Source organism: Haliotis rufescens, unplaced genomic scaffold (genome assembly GCF_023055435.1).
Source record: "Haliotis rufescens isolate VD_foot unplaced genomic scaffold, xgHalRufe1.0.p SCAF_10, whole genome shotgun sequence".
NCBI lineage: Eukaryota > Metazoa > Mollusca > Gastropoda > Lepetellida > Haliotidae > Haliotis > Haliotis rufescens.
In genome coordinates, this window is record NW_025963780.1 from 1 (window position 1) to 19,716 (window position 19,716).

The 19,716-nt window shown below is 41.6% G+C and overlaps 1 protein-coding gene across 1 annotated transcript in view; it reads right to left on the bottom strand.

Annotated features, from left to right (window-relative positions):
* Positions 1 to 1,698: 1,698 nt before the first annotated feature.
* LOC125377573 (parathyroid hormone/parathyroid hormone-related peptide receptor-like) overlaps positions 1,699 to 19,716 on the bottom strand; it is a gene marked incomplete at its 3' end in the record, with an annotated part of 110,003 nt that continues 91,985 nt past the window's right edge. Inside the window, exons 3-6 of the mRNA XM_048391506.1 lie at positions 10,559 to 10,666; positions 7,859 to 7,989; positions 4,782 to 4,879; positions 1,699 to 1,828 (exon numbers count right to left, since the gene is read on the bottom strand). Of these exons, the coding sequence (XP_048247463.1) occupies positions 1,699 to 1,828; positions 4,782 to 4,879; positions 7,859 to 7,989; positions 10,559 to 10,666 (467 nt within the window). The remainder of the gene's footprint in view (positions 1,829 to 4,781; positions 4,880 to 7,858; positions 7,990 to 10,558; positions 10,667 to 19,716) is intronic.

Sequence of the window (19,716 nt, forward strand, 5' to 3'; positions counted from 1 at the left end):
CCTCGTTTTGATATTAAAAAGATTAGATAAATATTTTGATAAAAAGTCATTTACACTAGCTTATATGAACAATGTCATGTATCACATCCCATGGCTCATAAACTCTAACACTCATTACAGATCAATGAAGATCCGGGATAGAATAGGTCTTCAGCAACCCATGCTTGCTTTAAAAGGCGACTATGCTTGTCGTAAGAGGCGACAATCGGGTGGTCAGGCTCGCTGACTTGGTTGATGCATGTCATCGATCCCAATTGCGTGGATCGATGCTCACGGTGTCAATCACTGGATTGTCCGGTTCAGACTCATTTATTTACAGACCGCCGTCATATAACTGGAATATCGCTGAGTGCGGCGTTAAACAACAAACAAACAGACATATTTATTACAATTGCTGTGACAGATCTTTTGAAATGGATGATGTAATTTGTGAACACAAGTTAATAAAGCTTGAAATAAATAATGGAGAAATCATCAGAATCTGTTGATCCCAGAAAAAGAATCAATGAGACCCGTGGCGAGTTGTTTATTCTTCGGGAAGTAACAGATTCGAATGATTTCACCAACATTAAACATTTAATGGTTGATCTATTCTATCTCTGTAATCATGCACAATAACCTGCAGTTACGTCAGTTTTATTTGTCAAAAAACGCATTCAAAATAGCCAGTGCATTCCTGGCCCAGAATCAACTGCAACAACAGCATTGTCACCAAAATGGTTTAAATGCAAACAAACCGCGCCACAATGTGCTCTGAACAGCCGTATCAGTTTTGTCTTGGCAGCATATCAACAAATACGTTAGTGGACTGAAAGTGCACGTGATCAAATAAAAACACACATAAACTCACATAAATTGCCAGAATGCTTAAAGAAGGTGTTTGTGTGCGCATGTGTGTGTGTGTGTGTGTGTGTGTGTGTGTGTGTGTGTGTGTGTGTGTGTGTGTGTGTGTGTGTCCCACCATGCCTCCTTGCTCTACGTTCCGCGAAAGGTAGTTGAAGTACAATGGTAAAGATACCCTAGTATATTAGTGTCCCTATGAATAGATGTCTACCATACGTGAAGCGACCACACGTATAGTTAACATACAAGTCTGAGGATGTTGACATTATCACAGCATAAACATGCTGACAATACGATACTGCCATCTAGTAGATGACCTCTCAACAAACCCGACACCCTCTTCACACCCACCACACTCACGCGTTCAAGCGTGAAGACATCCACGAACGCACGGACGCACACGCAAATGTATACATACCAAGAATCATGCACGTATGCACGCCGACATTCACAGCCCACCTGTGTAGGGTTCCACTTATCTCTGATGTAGCGGGTGTTTGTTTGTTTGTTTGTTGTTTAACTCCGCACTCAGCAATATTCCAACTATGTGACGGCGGTCTGTAAATAATAGGGTCTGGACCAGACAATCCAGTGATTGACATCATGAGCATCGATCCACGCAATTGGGATCGATAACATGCATCAACCAAGTCGGTAAACCTGACCACCCGATCCCGTTAGTCGCCTCTAACGACAAGCACAGTCGCCTTCCACCGCAAGCATGGGTTGCTGAAGACCTATTCTAACCCAGATCTTCACGGGTCTGATGTAGCGACAAGAGCGGGCGTTACAAATACGGTGGTCAGATATGTACCTTGTCTGGTCCACACACTTGGCAGCACAACTGTGACCTACCACGTCTCTGTAAGTCGGGTAATTCCTGTCTGACACATAGGGCACGAGCAGGATGAGGATGAGCGTGAAGCGGAAGATGAATGACACCACGAGGTTCTTATGGATGGAGATACGGCTGCACTGTAGCGACCTGAAACACATAAACAGTAAGATGAGGAGTCAAGTTGGTGCAGACGGTTGAAACAGTATTTCCATAATGTCACGACAGCTTAGTGTAAGGAGGGCTATGATGAACCAGTCTTCCTGTAAAAGCAGCGTGCTGCGAGTGTGTGAGTATGGTTTTACGCCGCTTTTAGCAGTATTCCAGCAATAATACGGCGGGGGACACCAGAAATTGGCTTCACACATTGTACCCGTGTCGGGAATAGAACCCGGGTCTTCGGCGTGACGAGCGAACGCTTTAACCACAAGGCTACCCGACCGCCCCCAGCGTGATTCGAAAGGCAGAGTTGCGAACCTTAGTCGTGCCAGGATCTGATGAGAGTTCAATTCTCACAAGATGTTAAAAATGGTACTTGTTGTTACCCTGGCGCTCGGCATTAGGGGGCTAAAACAAGGACCGGTCGACTCGGAGTCAGTATACTGTGTCTGAGTGGGGTATTCATGTTAAACTGTGGCATGGTATCTCAGTGGGCCAGCACTATAAATCGGCATCTGTCCGGACTAGTACTAACAGCCACACACACGCACACGTGCATGCACGTCGCTATATAGTGCAATAATCTTGGACGCGACGTAAAAACCCATTCCACTTCACCTCTGTCAAATCAAGGACCACAATAGTAGAGAATCTAACATTCGACCAACGACAATAGTACTCCGACAGGGAAGGGAGGCTACATAGTCTGTTTATTCTATTGATGACGAGCGCCATGGAGAACCATTATTTGACCTCTTTCGGCATGACGCTGTCAGGGGATCGAACCACCGACCTCATATCCGATAGAATCACAACCACAGAGGCTGTAACACTACAATGAGTTAGTTAGTGAGTATGGTTTTATGCCGCTTTTAGTAATATTCCAGCAATATCACGGCGGGGGACACCAGAAATTGGCTTCACACATTGTACCCATGTCGGGAATCGAACCCTGGTCTTCGGCGTGACGAGCGAAGGCTTTAACCACTAGGCTACCCGACCGCCCCCCACACTACAGTGAACAGTAACGTCAAAACCAACTTTGTGATGGAAGTGGAAATAGAAAATACTTTGAAGATGATATGCTCTTAGAACGCGAAATATTTAAGGGTTCATGACAGACATAACAAGACACCCATATGTATTACGGACGGCAGATATTAAACCCCCCCCCACCCCCCCCCCCCACCCATCCCCCACCCATCCAAACCCCCCCCCCCCCCCCCCCCCCCCCATCACTTTCCGCATCCTCCCACCCTAGTCCCGCACCATGACCGTGGAATATATTTGTTTTATGAAAAAAGTTTATCTAGAAACGCATACAAAAGCAAGTCTAGCCAGCTCAAGCTAAATCAGCATAAGGATTTTTTAATTTTTAGAGTCAAGAAGGATATTGTGTAATATAAGATTTTCAGAGGTTAGTCTACCTCCCATCCCTCCTTCCTATATATACTATATGTACATATACTTTAATCTTGAATTCCGTTTGGTAGTTACATTCAGTTGATGTAAGTTATTATGATGCGCACGGCTGTATCAGTTCGTACTTTGTAAAGCCTCTCTATATTTGAGCCTCAGTCAACTCATTAGCAATTCGAAAGGCGACTGCTTACGGGATCGGGGTCAGGCTCGCTGACTTGGTTGATGCATGTCATTGATCCCAATTGCGTGGATCGATGCTCATGATGACAATCACTGGATTGTCTGGTCCAGACTCGATTATTTACAGACCGCCGTCTTATAGTTGGAATATTGCTGAGTGCGGTGTTAAACAACACACAAACAAACAATCATTAGCAATTTAGTACTTAGTCGTATACAGTAAAGTACGGTTATAACGAACTCAAATGGACTACTAATTTTAGTTCGTTATAACCGTAGTTCGTTATAAGCATATATACAGTATAACAACAGCAAATAGTCAGGACCCAAAAGTAAGTTCGTTATATCCGTCAGTTCGTTATAAGCGTGTTCGTTATAACCGTAGTTTACTGTAATAACCATAGGGTGGGTCATCTCGGCTGGAGTTCTGATAAAAGGCATTGAGTACACTAACAAGCAGGAACTCGTACAAGAGTTACTGTATCAGGTACTTCTAATGCTTCCGGACAAGGGCGTGTGTGATATAGAATTACCCGTGTCTTGAAATGTATACGGCAACTTAACAGACAAGGAAGGTCAGATCGGATTCGAAACTGCGATCTTATTCGTTATTACTCTCATTAATTACCAAACGGATACATTCAACATGGTCGTTGGACAGAAAAGTAGTCTTCATTACACAAGGCCGTTTCTGTTACTCTGTGTTTTTTATAATTCTATAATGAAATCGTGCACGTTTGGGACATAAAATGATACAACACAAGTTATGATATATAAAATTGACACGAAGGCAAGTTTCCTTCGCAAATGGTTTGAGCAGTTTCTGAGAGAGTAATTTTGGTGACAGTTTCATGAGTCAGCAAATCAGACTCTTCAATGCCCTGGTAATATTTACAGTCCAGAAATCAACCCAAACAGGAGCGACGAACACGGGAATAACTATAAAATTTATTTGATGACCCCAGGTGTTCGCGAAAAGGTTGGCATGTCCTTCTCATGAGTAGGATGTCGCGACCGGGTGTTAAATGTAACCATTAGTTTGTTTCCGTTTGAACAATGAACTTCAGTTTCTGTTTACTCATGGTGTATCTACGTGGCTCATAATCAAAGCATTTCCCACGAACAGCGGATCCTGACACAATGAAGTGACGCAACTCTGTACGGTAAGTCGTGACAACGTACGTACACCACTGTGCTACCATTGCTTCAAAGTTAGTTTCGAGTGACACGTAAAACAAATGTGTCGTCCAAAACAAGCAATGTCATGAGTTTTGCGAAACAAGCAATTTCAATAATTGATTTTCAAATATATTGCATCATATTATATTTAATGGATGGTTACCTGAAGTAGCAGAAGATGAAGAGGGTGATGATGAGGAAGGTGAGGGAGATGATACTGCCGGCGTAGTAGACATCAGTCAACACATTGGCTAGCTCCACCTGAAACATACATATCTACATCAGACCCTCATTGTGGCGTGTTAAGTATAAGGTCAACACCGTCTGAAACATATCTAACTGTTCTGGGCAACCATAAGACCATTTTTTATTTTTTCGTTTCACGGGCCCACCTGAAAAGCAGCTGGAAAGGAAATACTTGTATATATACTTGCCAGCCACACTCTGTAAATCACTTGCTTGATAACGGTGTTAGAACCTACACCGAAACGTCGCTCTTAATTGTAATAAAGAAGTTGCTCATCCATAAATTCGTATCCTTACTTAGTACTCCAACTTCTAAATGCCTATCAAAGAAGATAAACATATTTTTTTTTATTATGTCTCACGCTCGTAATATTGACCCCTTTATCATACTCTCGACGCCACCTGAAACATGCACATCTACACCAGGCAACCATCAGGTCGTTTTCAGTATACTCTCAACGCCACCTGAAACATGCACATCTACACCAGGCAACCATCAGGTCGTGTTCAGTATACCCTCAACGCCACCTAAAACATGCACATCTACACCAGGCAACCATCAGGTCGTGTTCAGTATACTCTCAACGCAACCTAAAACATGCACATCTACACCAGGCAACCATCAAGTCGTGTTCAGTATACCCTCAACGCCACCTTAAACATGCACATCTACACCAGGCAACCATCAGGTCGTGTTCAGTATACCCTCAACGCCACCTAAAACATGCACATCTACACCAGGCAACCATCAGGTCGTGTTCAGTATACCCTCAACGCCACCTAAAACATGCACATCTACACCAGGCAACCATCAGGTCGTGTTCAGTATACTCTCAACGCCACCTGAAACATGCACATCTACACCAGGCAACCATCAGGGCTTAGTTCAGTATACTCTCAACACCACCTGAAACATGCACATCTGCATCAGGCAACCATCAGGTCGGAGTCAGTATACAGCTTCCTACACACAAATTTTGACACGAAAATAACTGCCCTTGTCAGCAATGAATGCTGGGGGATTGTTAGTGTGATGTTACAGTCGATAAGTCGTCTCTCCGAGTTGCTTAACTTCGGACTAACGGTAGGTAGAATCTGTAGCGGCGGTAATTGCCTTGTATAACATATCTTATTTAGGTAAAGAAAACAGGTAACGAAGGGTTAATAATATGAGAGTTGTTGTTACCCTTCTACATTATTAAACTCCAAACGTTATGAAATATTTTCTGGGCCGCTTAAAAAAAGTAGTAACTGAATTACCAGCTACAATGATTCATTCATCCCATCCCCCCCCCCGTGATATTGCTGGAATGTTGCTGAAAGCGGCGAAAAACCAGACTCACTCACTCACTCACTCAACACTACCTGAAAAATTCATATCTACACTAGCCAACCATCGGAACCTGCTTAATCCAAACCCTTCGGATGAAGCCACAATCACAAGACACGATGTTTTATAAATATTAGACCGATTATGTGGTTGAGTGGGTAGAGCGTCTGCCCGGAGAGCGGAAGGTCAGGGGTTCGATCCCCGTACCCGTCATACCAAAAAGAGGTTAAACTTTGGTACTTGTTGTTTCCCTGCCTGGCTCTCGGTTTTAGGAGGATAAAACGAGGACTGGTCGGCTCGGAGTCGGTATTCTGTGTCTGAGTTGGGTATTCCTGTTAAACTGCGACATGGTATCTCAGTGGGCTAATACTAACAGCCACTAGTCCGGACAAGTACAAGCAGCTATTCACATATGTGAATGACACAGACACAGACAGTTTATTCAGTAATTTAGGCATCAAGGCCCATAGTAGCATGCAGATTGGATATTAACATTTGTCACGTGATGTACATGATTAGATTTTAAATCAAGAGGAAAAATGATGTCGCTATTGAAGCGCCATATTCTTGAACTCGACGTTAAACCCCATTTCACCTCACCCGCAAAGGACATATTGTCAGATACCGCGGATAACTCAATAATTACCTAAAAAACGCAAAATTATTTCTTTTACCAGTCACCTACATACTGCTCACTTTTGCGCCTAGTACAAGCAGCCACACACACACACACACACACACACACACACACACACACACACACACACACACACACACACACACACACACACCAAATCGTAATATGTCCGGGTTGACGAGGTTTTACTGTGTGCGGCCGATGATCGCTCCAGTGCTTAAGCACTATCGGATGACAGAATTAATAACTGAGAACCGACTGGCCTGATGTTAAATCAAGCATCAATCCTTTACCTCATCATTGGAAAACAGACGCCCGCAAACTCAAAATATACATGGTATCAACAACGTGGCTGTTTTTGATGCTGGGTCCTGGAATTCTGACAAATTTACCCCGTTATTTTCAGAACGAGGAGATGAGAAAGGTAATCACAGACTTGTAACCGCTTACAGGTGTTAAATGAAAGGAGAGCATCAGCTCCTATGATCTCTAACAGGGTGAACTGAAATGAGGTTTAACGCTACGTGCAAGACTATTGCGCTTATATAGCGACGTGCATGCACGTGTGTGTGTGGCTGCTTGTACTAGTCCGGACAGATGTCGATTTATAGTGCTAGCTTACTGAGATACCATGCCGCAGTTTAACATGAATACCCCACTCAGACACAGTATACTGACTCCGAGCCGACCAGTCCTCGTTTTAGCCCCTTAATGCCGAGTGCTAGACAGGGTAACAACAAGTACCATATTTTAACGTCTTTTGGTATGACGCGCCGGGGATCGAACCCCGGTCCTTCCGCTCTCGGGGCGGACGCTCTACCACGAGACCACGGAGGCGGTTCTTTTGGTATGCCGAGCGCTCAGACAGGGTAACAACAAGTTTCATCCTTTTTTACGGCTTTTGGCATGACGCGGCCGCGGATCGAACCACCGGCCTTTCGCTCTCCGGAAGACGCTCTGACCACGGTCTCTCTTGATTTCGAGTTTTTCAATTCATAGTACTACAGTAATTCCGGCCAGCACCTACCTGCACTCCATCATTACCGAAAGGTAAAAGGTCATCAGGCTTTCGTACATAGTCCCCACAGGCCGTATAGTTCGTCCAGCTTCCATTCTCCCACTTCCCATTGGCTGAACATTTGCGATGAGCGAGTAAAACTGAAAAAACAACCGAAGGACTGATTTCATACTTTTCAAACATTGGGCCCTTTCAGGTGTAAGAACACCCCCTACAACAACAACAACAACAACTTCTTTCTTCCTTCTTCTTCTTCTTCTTATTGTTGTTGTTATTTTTATTTATTCATTTTGATTAATATTTTTGTATATTATTAACAACAACAACAATAACGATAACAACGTTAAAAAAAATAATAATATAGTTGTTGTTAATAATATAAAAATATCAATAAAAATGAATAAATAAAAACAAAAACAACAACAACAACAACAACAACAACAACAATAATAATAATAAAAAGAAAGAAAGAAGAAGTCATTATTAAGTTCATGAGCTCGATGTCGGATAGAAGTATTAATTCCTTAAAAAAACGTATGTCTGTGTTTGTGTGTGTGTGTGAGTGACAGAGCGCAGATACCCTTCCTCCTAATCACCTGCTACATGCCTGAGTAACGAGACAGAGATACCCTTGCCGTTAGTTTTATTGTGTCTGTCACGACGTAACGGCTGCTGTGTTTCACCTCCACCATCGGAGGCAATGTTTCTGACATCTTCATCTCTGCTTTACGTTATCTAAGGAGAATCTGTTGTGGCAGGAAGGGGCATGGTAAGCCATTTCACTTAAAACGTCATGTTATGGAGTCACTGAAATCTTGGAAATATTACGAAAATTATCAAACATGTTAGAATGTCTCACAGCTATCCTTTTTCTTTACTTCAGTTACATTTTTTAAACTTATGACAAAATCATACTTTAAAAAATATTTCTATTATGATTATGCTGATGTTTCGAACGTAAAAGGAACCCAGTTCTCTACGTCTCCTAAAGAATCATCTCGGTTAAATTCGTATTCAAATATTACAAAAAATTTCCTGAAAATCCTTAATATCATTCTTTTTGTAGCTTATTTTAGCTTCATATGTAAAATTGTTGTTTTAGGTCTAAAACAGTGCTTAGCCTGTGTTGATCGTTAATAAACTATGAAGGTCATGTGAGCCAAAAGGGCCCTTCTCAATAGTCTGGCCTTTCTTTGTTTTTGTTTAACGCTGCACTCAGCAATATTCCACCTATATGACGGCGGTCTGTAAATAATCAAGTCTGGACCAGACAATCTAGTGATTGCCATCATGAGTATTGATCTACGCAGTGGAGTTACGATGACATGCATGAACCAAGTCAGTAAGCCTTACCACCCGATCCCGTCAGTCGCCAGTTACGACATTGCCAAGCATATTCGCCTTTTACGGCAAGCATGGGTTGCTGAAGACCTATTCTACCCCGGATCTTTCCCCAGTAACATGTGTTTGTCCTACGAGGTGACTTAATGGGTCGGTGGTCACGCTCGGTGATTTGGTTCTTTGTGCGCATCTTACCCGACGGTGGGCATAGATGGCCCAGTCGTCTAAGGAGCCGCGATTCGCTGTACAGAGTTGCGTCCCTTCGGCACGCCAGGAACCTATGATCGTGGCTTCGAATCCCGGTTCGCCCTGATTATGTTTCTAGGTTTGGCAGCACCATACCCGTGCTCGTGGGTTTCACCGAAGTGGTAAACGTCTGAGACCTGCACCACTTCGGGCTTTCCTCCCACATTAAGCTGACACGCCGCGATATCACTGTAATACTGTAAAAAGCGGCATTAAACCCAATTCACTCACTCACTCTTACCCGACGACGTGGGTCTTTGATCAGAATATCAATCAATGGTGTGTCCAGTTCAGTATCGATTATTTACATACGCTTATGATGTCAATCACTGGATCGTCTGGTCCAGATTGGATTATTTACAGACCATCGTTGAGTGCGGTGTTTAACAGCAAACAAACAAAACCTTAATTGTCAGGCATTTAGGCGTTCTGTAGTTTCAAGACGAGTCTGGTTGCATCCGTTTCAGGAATACACGAAATGTAATATGCTCTTTGATCGTGCGCTGACAGTGTGTAAAACGACACATACATGTACATTCAGCACGCTTCAATCAGCATTGCCGAATTGAGAAAGTAGTTTAATCCAGTAGAGCTCATGTAACATGGAAATAAGAATCATCGTTGCGTGTAACTAGTTCCATCTAAGACATTTACGAAGCACGTTTGATATTTTTTTTATCTCGTTTGTGATTCGTGTATAATTGCAGTTTCTAAAAAAATATGTGCGTTACATATTGCCACTTTTTCATACAAACTTTTACAATCAATCAATCAATCAATCAATCAATCAATCAATCAATCTCGCTTTTCTTCTATATTTCTAACACTTACCAGGATCCGCTAGTCGAGGGTTCGAATTCCAGATTCGCTCCGATTAAGAACCATCGTTTGTCAGGATCTAGGTTTCACCAAACCGAACATCTTATGCACTCATTACTTCTGTTTTAATGTCCATCCATTTTATGATGGATATAACTTAAAATACTGTCCAAGAGCGGCATTGACACCCCCGCCGCCCCCTAACCTAAAAACAACCAAAAGGACACCACAAAAAAACCCAGAAAAAACGAAAACAAACAAAAAACAACAAATCAAAACAAACTCATTCTACATAATACCTACGTGAATCGTTGAAGCCGTAGATCGTCGGACACGGCCCATACACAGTGGTGTTAGCCGGGGTGGCTGGCCAGCACTTGTAGTTGTCCCATTCCGGGGCGCAGTGGACCCCTGCAACAAACATCATCATCATAAATAGTCAGACCCGTCAAAATCCGGGGTAGAATAGGTCTTCAGATACCTATTTTTGCCGTAAAAGGCGACTATGCTTGTCGTAAGAGGCGACCAACGGGATCGGGTGGTCAGGCTCGCTGACTTGGTTGATGCATGTCATCGTATCCCAATTGTGCTCATGATGTCAATCAATGGCTTGTGTATTTACAGATCGTCAATTCGCTGGAATATTGTTGTGTGCGGCGATGAACAACGCAGAAGGAAACTAATTGACATAAATAACCTCAATAACATGTTTCGTCTCTGGTTCATTTTTACAATGTCTCCCTCTAAAATTTGTTACCCGCCTCTTTCGCCTTAACCATTCTATAAATATTGTCGATTCTAGAGATCACATTCCAGCATGTAAACCGCACCTAAAAATGCACTTTGGCCCTTTTTGCATATTATTGCACAAATAACATCTATGAGTTCTTGTCTACTTGTAGAATAATTATTGTATGTTTTCAATATATATTTCAATTTTGAAATAAAGCTGCTTAAAATTCTGTGAAAGGGCCAATGTCAAGTTCCAAATGGGGCAAAGTGACTTTGCTAGATTTTGGCCCTGTTAGCTCTCATGTCCGTGTGTGGTTGAGACTGGTTATTCAAGAGATGTTGAAAGTTTGGAAACGTTATTAATATGTTTCAACTATTTCAACAAAGTAGGCACTAGTTTAAATCATTTAAAAGAGCTTCAATAGTATGTGTTTATACTTTCAGTAGTAGGTTATCAATCTCACATGTTAAATCCCATGCAAATGCCTGAGGGTAAAAAGGGCCAAAATACAGACATTTGCCCTTTCCGCCCTTACACAAATTGAAAATGTAAGTTTAGTTCCTTTTTTTGAATGTTTTTTTATAGCAACATTTATATGTCTGCCGTCGGAATGTGTTAAAGTTTAGGTATTTATCAGTGAATAAAAAAACTTCATTACCAGGTATAAAATTATTGTTTTCATTACTTTTCTCGAAACGGACTCCACATGACATTGGCCCTTATAAATGTTGGCCCAATTATAATTATATGTTAGTTAAATACACACTTTGAGAAGTGAGCGAGAGAATACGGTTTGACGCCTGCTTTTATAAATATTCCAGCACTATCCCGGCGGTGAACAACGGAAATGTGCACCACACATTGTATTTGTGTGGGAATCGAACCCGGACCTTTGAGGGACAACCGAACGCTTTAACCACATGGCTACCCCACCGCCCCAACTTTGAGAAGGAGATATTGATTACTTCAGTTTTCATGAAGACTAGAAATGACGTTTAAAGTGATTGTTGTCCAATGTCCAGAATATACTGGATGTGAAAGTCAACACACAGTGGGAGACCTAAAACAAGAAAGTAACACGATTGCAGGATAGCGGTACCTGGGAACAGATGTGACCTTAGCGATGACGCGATAAGCACAACGAGGTCATCACACAACTTAAAGGCAGGTGGCCAAGGCGATGGAGTGAGTGAGTGAGTTGGGTTTAACGCCGCTACAAGCAGTATTACAGTCATATCGCGGCGTGTCAGCTTAATGTGGGAGGAAAGCCCGAAGTGATGCAGGTCTCAGACGTTTACCACTTCGATGAAACCAACGAGCACGGGTATGGTGGTGACTAACCTAGAAACATAATCAGGGCGAACCGGGATTCGAACCAATCATAGGTTTCTGGCGTGCCAAAGGGACGCAACTCAGCAATATTCCAGCTATATGATGGCTGTAAGTAAAAAACCAAGTCTGGACCAGACAATCCAGTGATCGATATCATGAGCATCAATCCAGGCAATTGGGATACGATGACATGCAACAACCAAATCAGCCAGCGTGACCACCCGATCCGTAAGTCGCCCTTTACGACAAGCTTGGTTTGCTGAAGACCAATTCTAACCTGGATCTTCACGGACACGACCTCCATGTTCATCAAAGGGCACGTCCCTTTTCCAGAACAAAATCTTTTGTTGGAATCCCAAATTATCTCCGATTCTGTTTAAAAGTCTGTTTGCGCCATCACTAACTCGTGGGATTCAACAAAATGATAAACGTCTGCACGTCAATGATATAACTGAAATACTGTAGCGGATTTAAATCAAAGTCAGACATCTTGCCAATTAAGCTGCTACGCGGTGACATAACTGTGATTCATTCCAAGACTGACACCGTCTGATAATGGCCTTGGCGAGTGTATTGAAACAGTTTGCTCAAATATCACAAAATGTCAAAGCATATAAATGCTGAGTTGTTATACCAATCTCCAAATGATATTCACGTTAAAATTCCAGCTCTGATAAGGTATTAAATTCTTAATACAAAACGTGTGCGCCATCGACTGGTGAAGTGTCGTTACGTCTTAAGAGGTACAACACCCCGGGGTTTGTAGGCTTTGTTCCCTTTAATGCCTCTTTCATTGAAACAAATCGCCTCGGGACATAATATAGTTGTAACATTGGTATTAAAAATAAGGAAAAAGATATGTTAAGACGGGTAATCTGTGACATTGTCTTTCTCTTGTGTTATCCTCTCACACTATCGTTGACGTTGAAATACAAACGGTTACTTGAGTCTTCAGCGCCCGAGCTGACAGAGCAGCAACACTATGGAGGGGCTCTTGACATGTCTGTCAATGAGAAAATACTTGGTTCAGAGGCATAAGTCGTTCTGCGGGGATGAGGCACATTTGCAGCCATCGAACCTGACAAGGCGCTAATAGGGTTGGGAATTATCACTTGTCTGAGACTGGTATTGATCCCGCAATGAACCCATGGAACATGATGGTAAGGCACATATGGTAGAGGGCTTTCATTAGCTTTGAGAGAGAATAAAGTATTTGGTCACATTGTTGTAGGCTGTCAGGTGATGATACTTTTAGTCACGCGGAAGATGAAGCACTTATTAATGAAGTGAAGACGTTACAAAAGTAAGCATACGTGAGCTGACAATTGTCTCTGTGGAGTTGTTAGGGTCTGTGGGTAAGTGGTTCAGCGCCGTTCTGAACAGTATTTCAGCTGATTGTTGAGTTCATCCCAAAGCCGAACATGTCGTTAACGATTAATACCTTGTTGAATTCAGACTGTGGTAGATCAAACAAAGCTTTGTGTTCTTGTGTCTTGAATAACAATCCCCAAAAAGATCATAATAAAATAATTTAAAAAAAAATAGATGTTCACTGAGTCCCGTGAAGATCCGGGCAGAATAGGTCTTAAGCAACCTATGCTTGCCGTAAAAGGCGACTAACGGGATCGGACGGTCAGGCTCGCTGACTTGGTTGATGCATGTCATCGTATCCCAATTGCGTGGATCGATGCTCATGATGTCAATCTCTGGGTTGTCTAGTCAACCAGGCGTCATAGAGCTGGAATATTGCTAAGTGCGTCGTTAAGCAACAAACAAACAATACGTAAGAATCAACAGTCAGGTGACTGCGAGCGGCTATATTTAGCAATGCTCTTGGTCAATTGCGCTTTAAATACCACATTCGCACGTGTTTTTCTTGCGGATCTGTTTCTTTATGCGTTAAAACAAGGTAATTTGGCCAAGAGGTTTAACTTAAGCTATATATTGATGATCTGATATAGTTTAATAACAATCAAATAGCCAATTCCCTTCCACTGATTTACCCAACTGAACTAGAAATAAAGGAGACCAGATAGCCCGCCTCATCTGTTTCATATTGAGATCTATGCATAAGGATTTAGAGTGACAGAACACTCTCCACAAGACTGGATGACTTCAACTTTCCAATAGTCAACTGTCTCTTCATGTGGAGCAATATTCCAGCAGCTACTTTTGAGGTACAATCGAGCATGTTCTTTCTTGCAAGATTTTAAAGAGGGTCGTACGGCTCTTGTTCAGAAGTTGTTTGATCAAGGTTACAACACTCAAGACCTGAGTAGCTTTCAAAACGTTTTATGGTTGACGTGTGGAGGACATTTCCAAATTTGACGCATCGGTGACAAAAATGCTGCCCGATGCAATGTCCTTTGACCGTATGTGTTTTTCAGGTGAACAATTGACCTGCCTTTGCATGGGTTTCTGACGGGTTCCACAAGTGGGGAAGGGATATGCTCACCATTTCACTCACTCACCTACTGACTGTCTCACTCACCCCAAAACCCACTCACTCACTCACTCAACCACTCTCGTAACCACTCACGTAACCACTCACTCACTCACTCACTCACTCACTCACTCACTCACTCACTTACTCACTCTTAATATGCCTACTCATCTGAGAAGAGTTTGAGCACTCTCAGATGTGGCAGTTTTTAACTGGTTACAGGTACTGGTGGATATTTCATACTGCTTTTTATATGGACTGAACTACATTGAAGATTAACTACATACCCTTCTTGTTTGTAATGAATATAGGGATGTTTTTACTGATGATTTAGATAAATGTGTAAAATCTAGTTTTATGTACATTCATAAATATGATTACACAACAAAATGATGTTGTTTTGCACAATAAGCAGCATTTATCTGTATAGAATTCACCAAATGAGGTACCCTAAACGAATATTCACCATAATGCCTATATTCATATATGTGTTTAAGCTACACATTGATTGCGCAGGTCTTTCCTATCTGACACTTAGATGTATGTATTCTGGAACAAAGGCCGTTCACTGAGTAAATGTTCATTGTATGTCTGTCTGACTTAATACATCTGATTCCTCCCCCGAACATAGAACGCATCTTTCTTTTGGTAAAACGACGTATTTGAAAAGGAAGTTTTAAACTTGTAGATTGACTTCTGAAAACACATCAATTGAAACTTGAAAGGAATATTGTATTGACATGATACAATTGTGCGTGGTCTGACGCCAACATTATCTTTTAACAGTGGGTATTATGTACATTAAGAGGTGGTGAGGTGAAATGGGGTTTAACGTCGCGTCCAAGATTATTGCACTTATATAGCGACGTGCATGTACGTGTGTGTGTTTGTGTGGCTGCTTGTACTAGTCCGGACTGATGCCGATTTATAGTGCTAGCTCACTGAGATACCATGCCGCAGTTTAACATGAATACCCCACTCAGACACAGTATACTGACTCCGAGCCGACCAGTCCTTGTTTTAGCCCCTTAATGCCGAGCGCCAGACAGGGTAACAACAAGTACCATCTTTTAACGTCTTTTGGTATGACGCGTCCGGGGATCGAACCCCAGACCTTCCGCTCTCCGGGCGGACGCTCTACCACTAGACCACGGAGGCGGTCCATGTACATTAAGACAGCTAATTTGTCATGCATATACACATATAAATAAAAGTAACGACATATAGCAATTTTGGAGCACTATGTGGCACTAATGGTAGAACATGAAAGCCTCATCACCTTAATGTTATGGTACGACACTAAATCATAGCGATGGGTTGTCTTCGGTTGCCTGTAAGTTCATCAGTCATCATGTTATGGTTCTACAGAACATCAACTGGTGGATGGAAAACCATCGTATGTAATCTTAATGTTCTGTAGGGTTGTTCCTGATCGATTTCCGCAGTTGCTTTTGCAGCCTATCGACGTCAATACTTCACGGCTTTAATATACTACGTTTCCCCACACCCTGTGAATACATCGTCAATACATCCCGGCTGTTATACACTACGTTTCCCCACCACCGTGAATACATCCTCAATACATCACGGGTTTGTACACACTAAGGTTCCGCCATCACCGTGAATACATCCTCAATACTTTGCAGCTTCTATACACTACGTTTCAACATCACATGTGAATACATCGTCAATACATAACGAGCTTGTATACACTACGTGTCCCCATCATCCGTGAATACAGCGTCAGTACATCACGGCTTTAATAGATTACGTTTCTCCATCACCGTGGATACATCGTCAATTCATCACGGCTTTAATAGATTACATTTCTCCATCACCGTGAATACAGCGTCAGTACATCACGGCTTTAATAGATTACGTTTCTCCATCACCGTGGATACATCGTCAATACATCACGGCTTTAATAGATTACGTTTCCCTATCACCCGTGTATACATCGTCAATACATCACGGCTTTAATATACTACGTTTCCCCATCATCCGTGAATATATCGTCAATACATCACGGCTTTAATAGACAACGTGTCCCCATCACCCGTGTATACATCGTCAATACATCACGGCTTTAATATACTACGTTTCCCCATCATCCGTGAATATATCGTCAATACATCACGGCTTTAATATACTACGTTTCCCCATCATCCGTGAATATATCGTCAATACATCACGGCTTTAATATACTACGTTTCCCCATCACCCGTAAATACATCGTCAATACATCACGGCTTTAATAGACAACGTTTCCCCATCACCCGTGAATATATCGTCAATACATCACGGCTTTAATATACTACGTTTCCCCATCACCCGTGAATACATCGTCAATACATCACGGCTTTAATAGACTACGCTTCCCCATCACCGTGAATACATCGTCAGTTCTACACGGCTTAAATGCACCATGTTTCCCCATCATCCGTGAATACATCGTCAATACATCACGGCTTTAATAGATTACGTGTCCCCATCACCCGTGAATATATCGTCAATACATCACGGCTTTAATATACTACGTTTCCCCATCACCCGTGAATACATCGTCAATACATCACGGCTTTAATAGACTACGCTTCCCCATCACCGTGAATACATCGTCAGTTCTACACGGCTTAAATGCACCATGTTTCCCCATCACCGTGAATACATCGTCAATACATCACGGCTTTAATAGATTACGTGTCCCCATCACCCGTGAATACATCGTCAATACATCACGGCTTTAATAGACAACGTGTCCCCATCACCCGTGTATACATCGTCAATACATTACGGCTTTAATATACTACGTTTCCCCATCACGGTGAATACATCGTCAATACATCACGAGCTTGTACACACTATGTTTCCCATCACGGTGAATACATCGTCAATACATCACGAGCTTGTATACACTACGTTTCCCCATCACCGTGAATACATCGTAAGTACTGAGAAAACAGTGTCCTCATGCAAAGTAATAATGCAACACAACCCACCCATTCCATTGCTGGCCAATCAGAAAACACTAGGTCGCAAGTATGAGTACCCTATTTTTGTAGTTCATGGTTCAAAAATATGCTTGGTTAGCCAATGAAATACCGTGGAATCTCTTGCAATTGTTTATTATATGATAACATTTGCTTGTCTTTCAAGGTGAAGAAATGAATCAAGTTTGGTGATTTGGTTGACAAGGCATGGCTCGTTGCTCAGAATATTAATCAGTAGTCTCTCTGGTCTAGTCTCGATTATTTACAGGCCGCCGTGACGATGCTTGGGTAAACAACAAACAGACAGAACAAACAATCATTTGAACTTCTGAATATTCCTAGACCACCGTTGTGAAATGTATGCCTTTAGTTTAACAATTATTTGAACTTCTGAATATTCCTAGACCACAGTTGTGAAATGTATGCCTTTAGTTTAACAATCATTTGAACTTCTGAATATTCCTAGACCACAGTTGTGAAATGCATGCCTTTAGTTTAACAATTATTTGAACTTCTGAATATTCCTAGACCACAGTTGTGAAATGTATGCCTTTAGTTTAACAATAATTTGAACTTCTGAATATTCCTAGACCACAGTTGTGAAATGTATGCCTTTAGTTTAACAATCATTTGAACTTCTGAATATTCCTAGACCACAGTTGTGAAATGTATGCCTTTAGTTTAACAATCATTTGAACTTCTGAATATTCCTAGACCACAGTTGTGAAATGTATGCCTTTAGTTTAACAATTATTTGAACTTCTGAATATTCCTAGACCACAGTTGTGAAATGTATGCCTTTAGTTTAACAATCATTTGAACTTCTGAATATTCCTAGACCACAGTTGTGAAATGTATGCCTTTAGTTTAACAATCATTTGAACTTCTGAATATTCCTAGACCACAGTTGTGAAATGTATGCCTTTAGTTTAACAATTATTTGAACTTCTGAATATTCCTAGACCACAGTTGTGAAATGTATGCCTTTAGTTTAACAATTATTTGAACTTCTGAATATTCCTAGACCACAGTTGTGAAATGTATGCCTTTAGTTTAACAATCATTTGAACTTCTGAATATTCCTAGACCACAGTTGTGAAATGTATGCCTTTAGTTTAACAATTATTTGAACTTCTGAATATTCCTAGACCACAGTTGTGAAATGTATGCCTTTAGTTTAACAATCATTTGAACTTCTGAATATTCCTAGACCACAGTTGTGAAATGTATGCCTTTAGTTTAACAATCATTTGAACTTCTGAATATTCCTAGACCACCGTTGTGAAATATATGCCTTTAGTTTAACCCCCCCCCCAAAAAAAAAAACAACAAAAAAAACAACAAAAAACCCAAAAAACCACACACACAAAACAAACAATCAAACAAACACCAAAAAACTTGATTAATAACAAAAGCAAGTCTAGCTAGTTGCATCAAATGATGAGAAAAAATATACAGAGAAATTAATCATGTGATAAAGGATTTCATTGACTGTATACATTAGTCGAAGCTAGGTCCTTAAAAGACAGCTAGTCTGTTGACCAAATCAAGCCCGATTCAATTCAAATTGCATGATGTATTTCACAGACCCAATAGCTGAACACTTGTTACATTGTTGAGGCTTACAATGGGTACCAGACGATGGAAACCATCCTTAAACCAAATAAATCACCATCCGCGCGACAACCGAGGCCCAAGGAGACAGTATTTCGAATAGAGAGGTTGTTTTATTACCAGCCAATGGGGATCAATACACCACTGCTACAGTAACCTTGACCTTGGCTCCGAACACGCGGTTCACGACACCTTTACCATGTGTTTCAGATAAACGCATCCATGCCACAAAAATATTATTGCCGACACTGAATCAATTATTGATCCTACGTTGTATTCTGTGTAAACAAACATTGTACATACATAGCCAGTTCAAATATAACACGGGGCGGTCGGGTTGCCTAGTGGT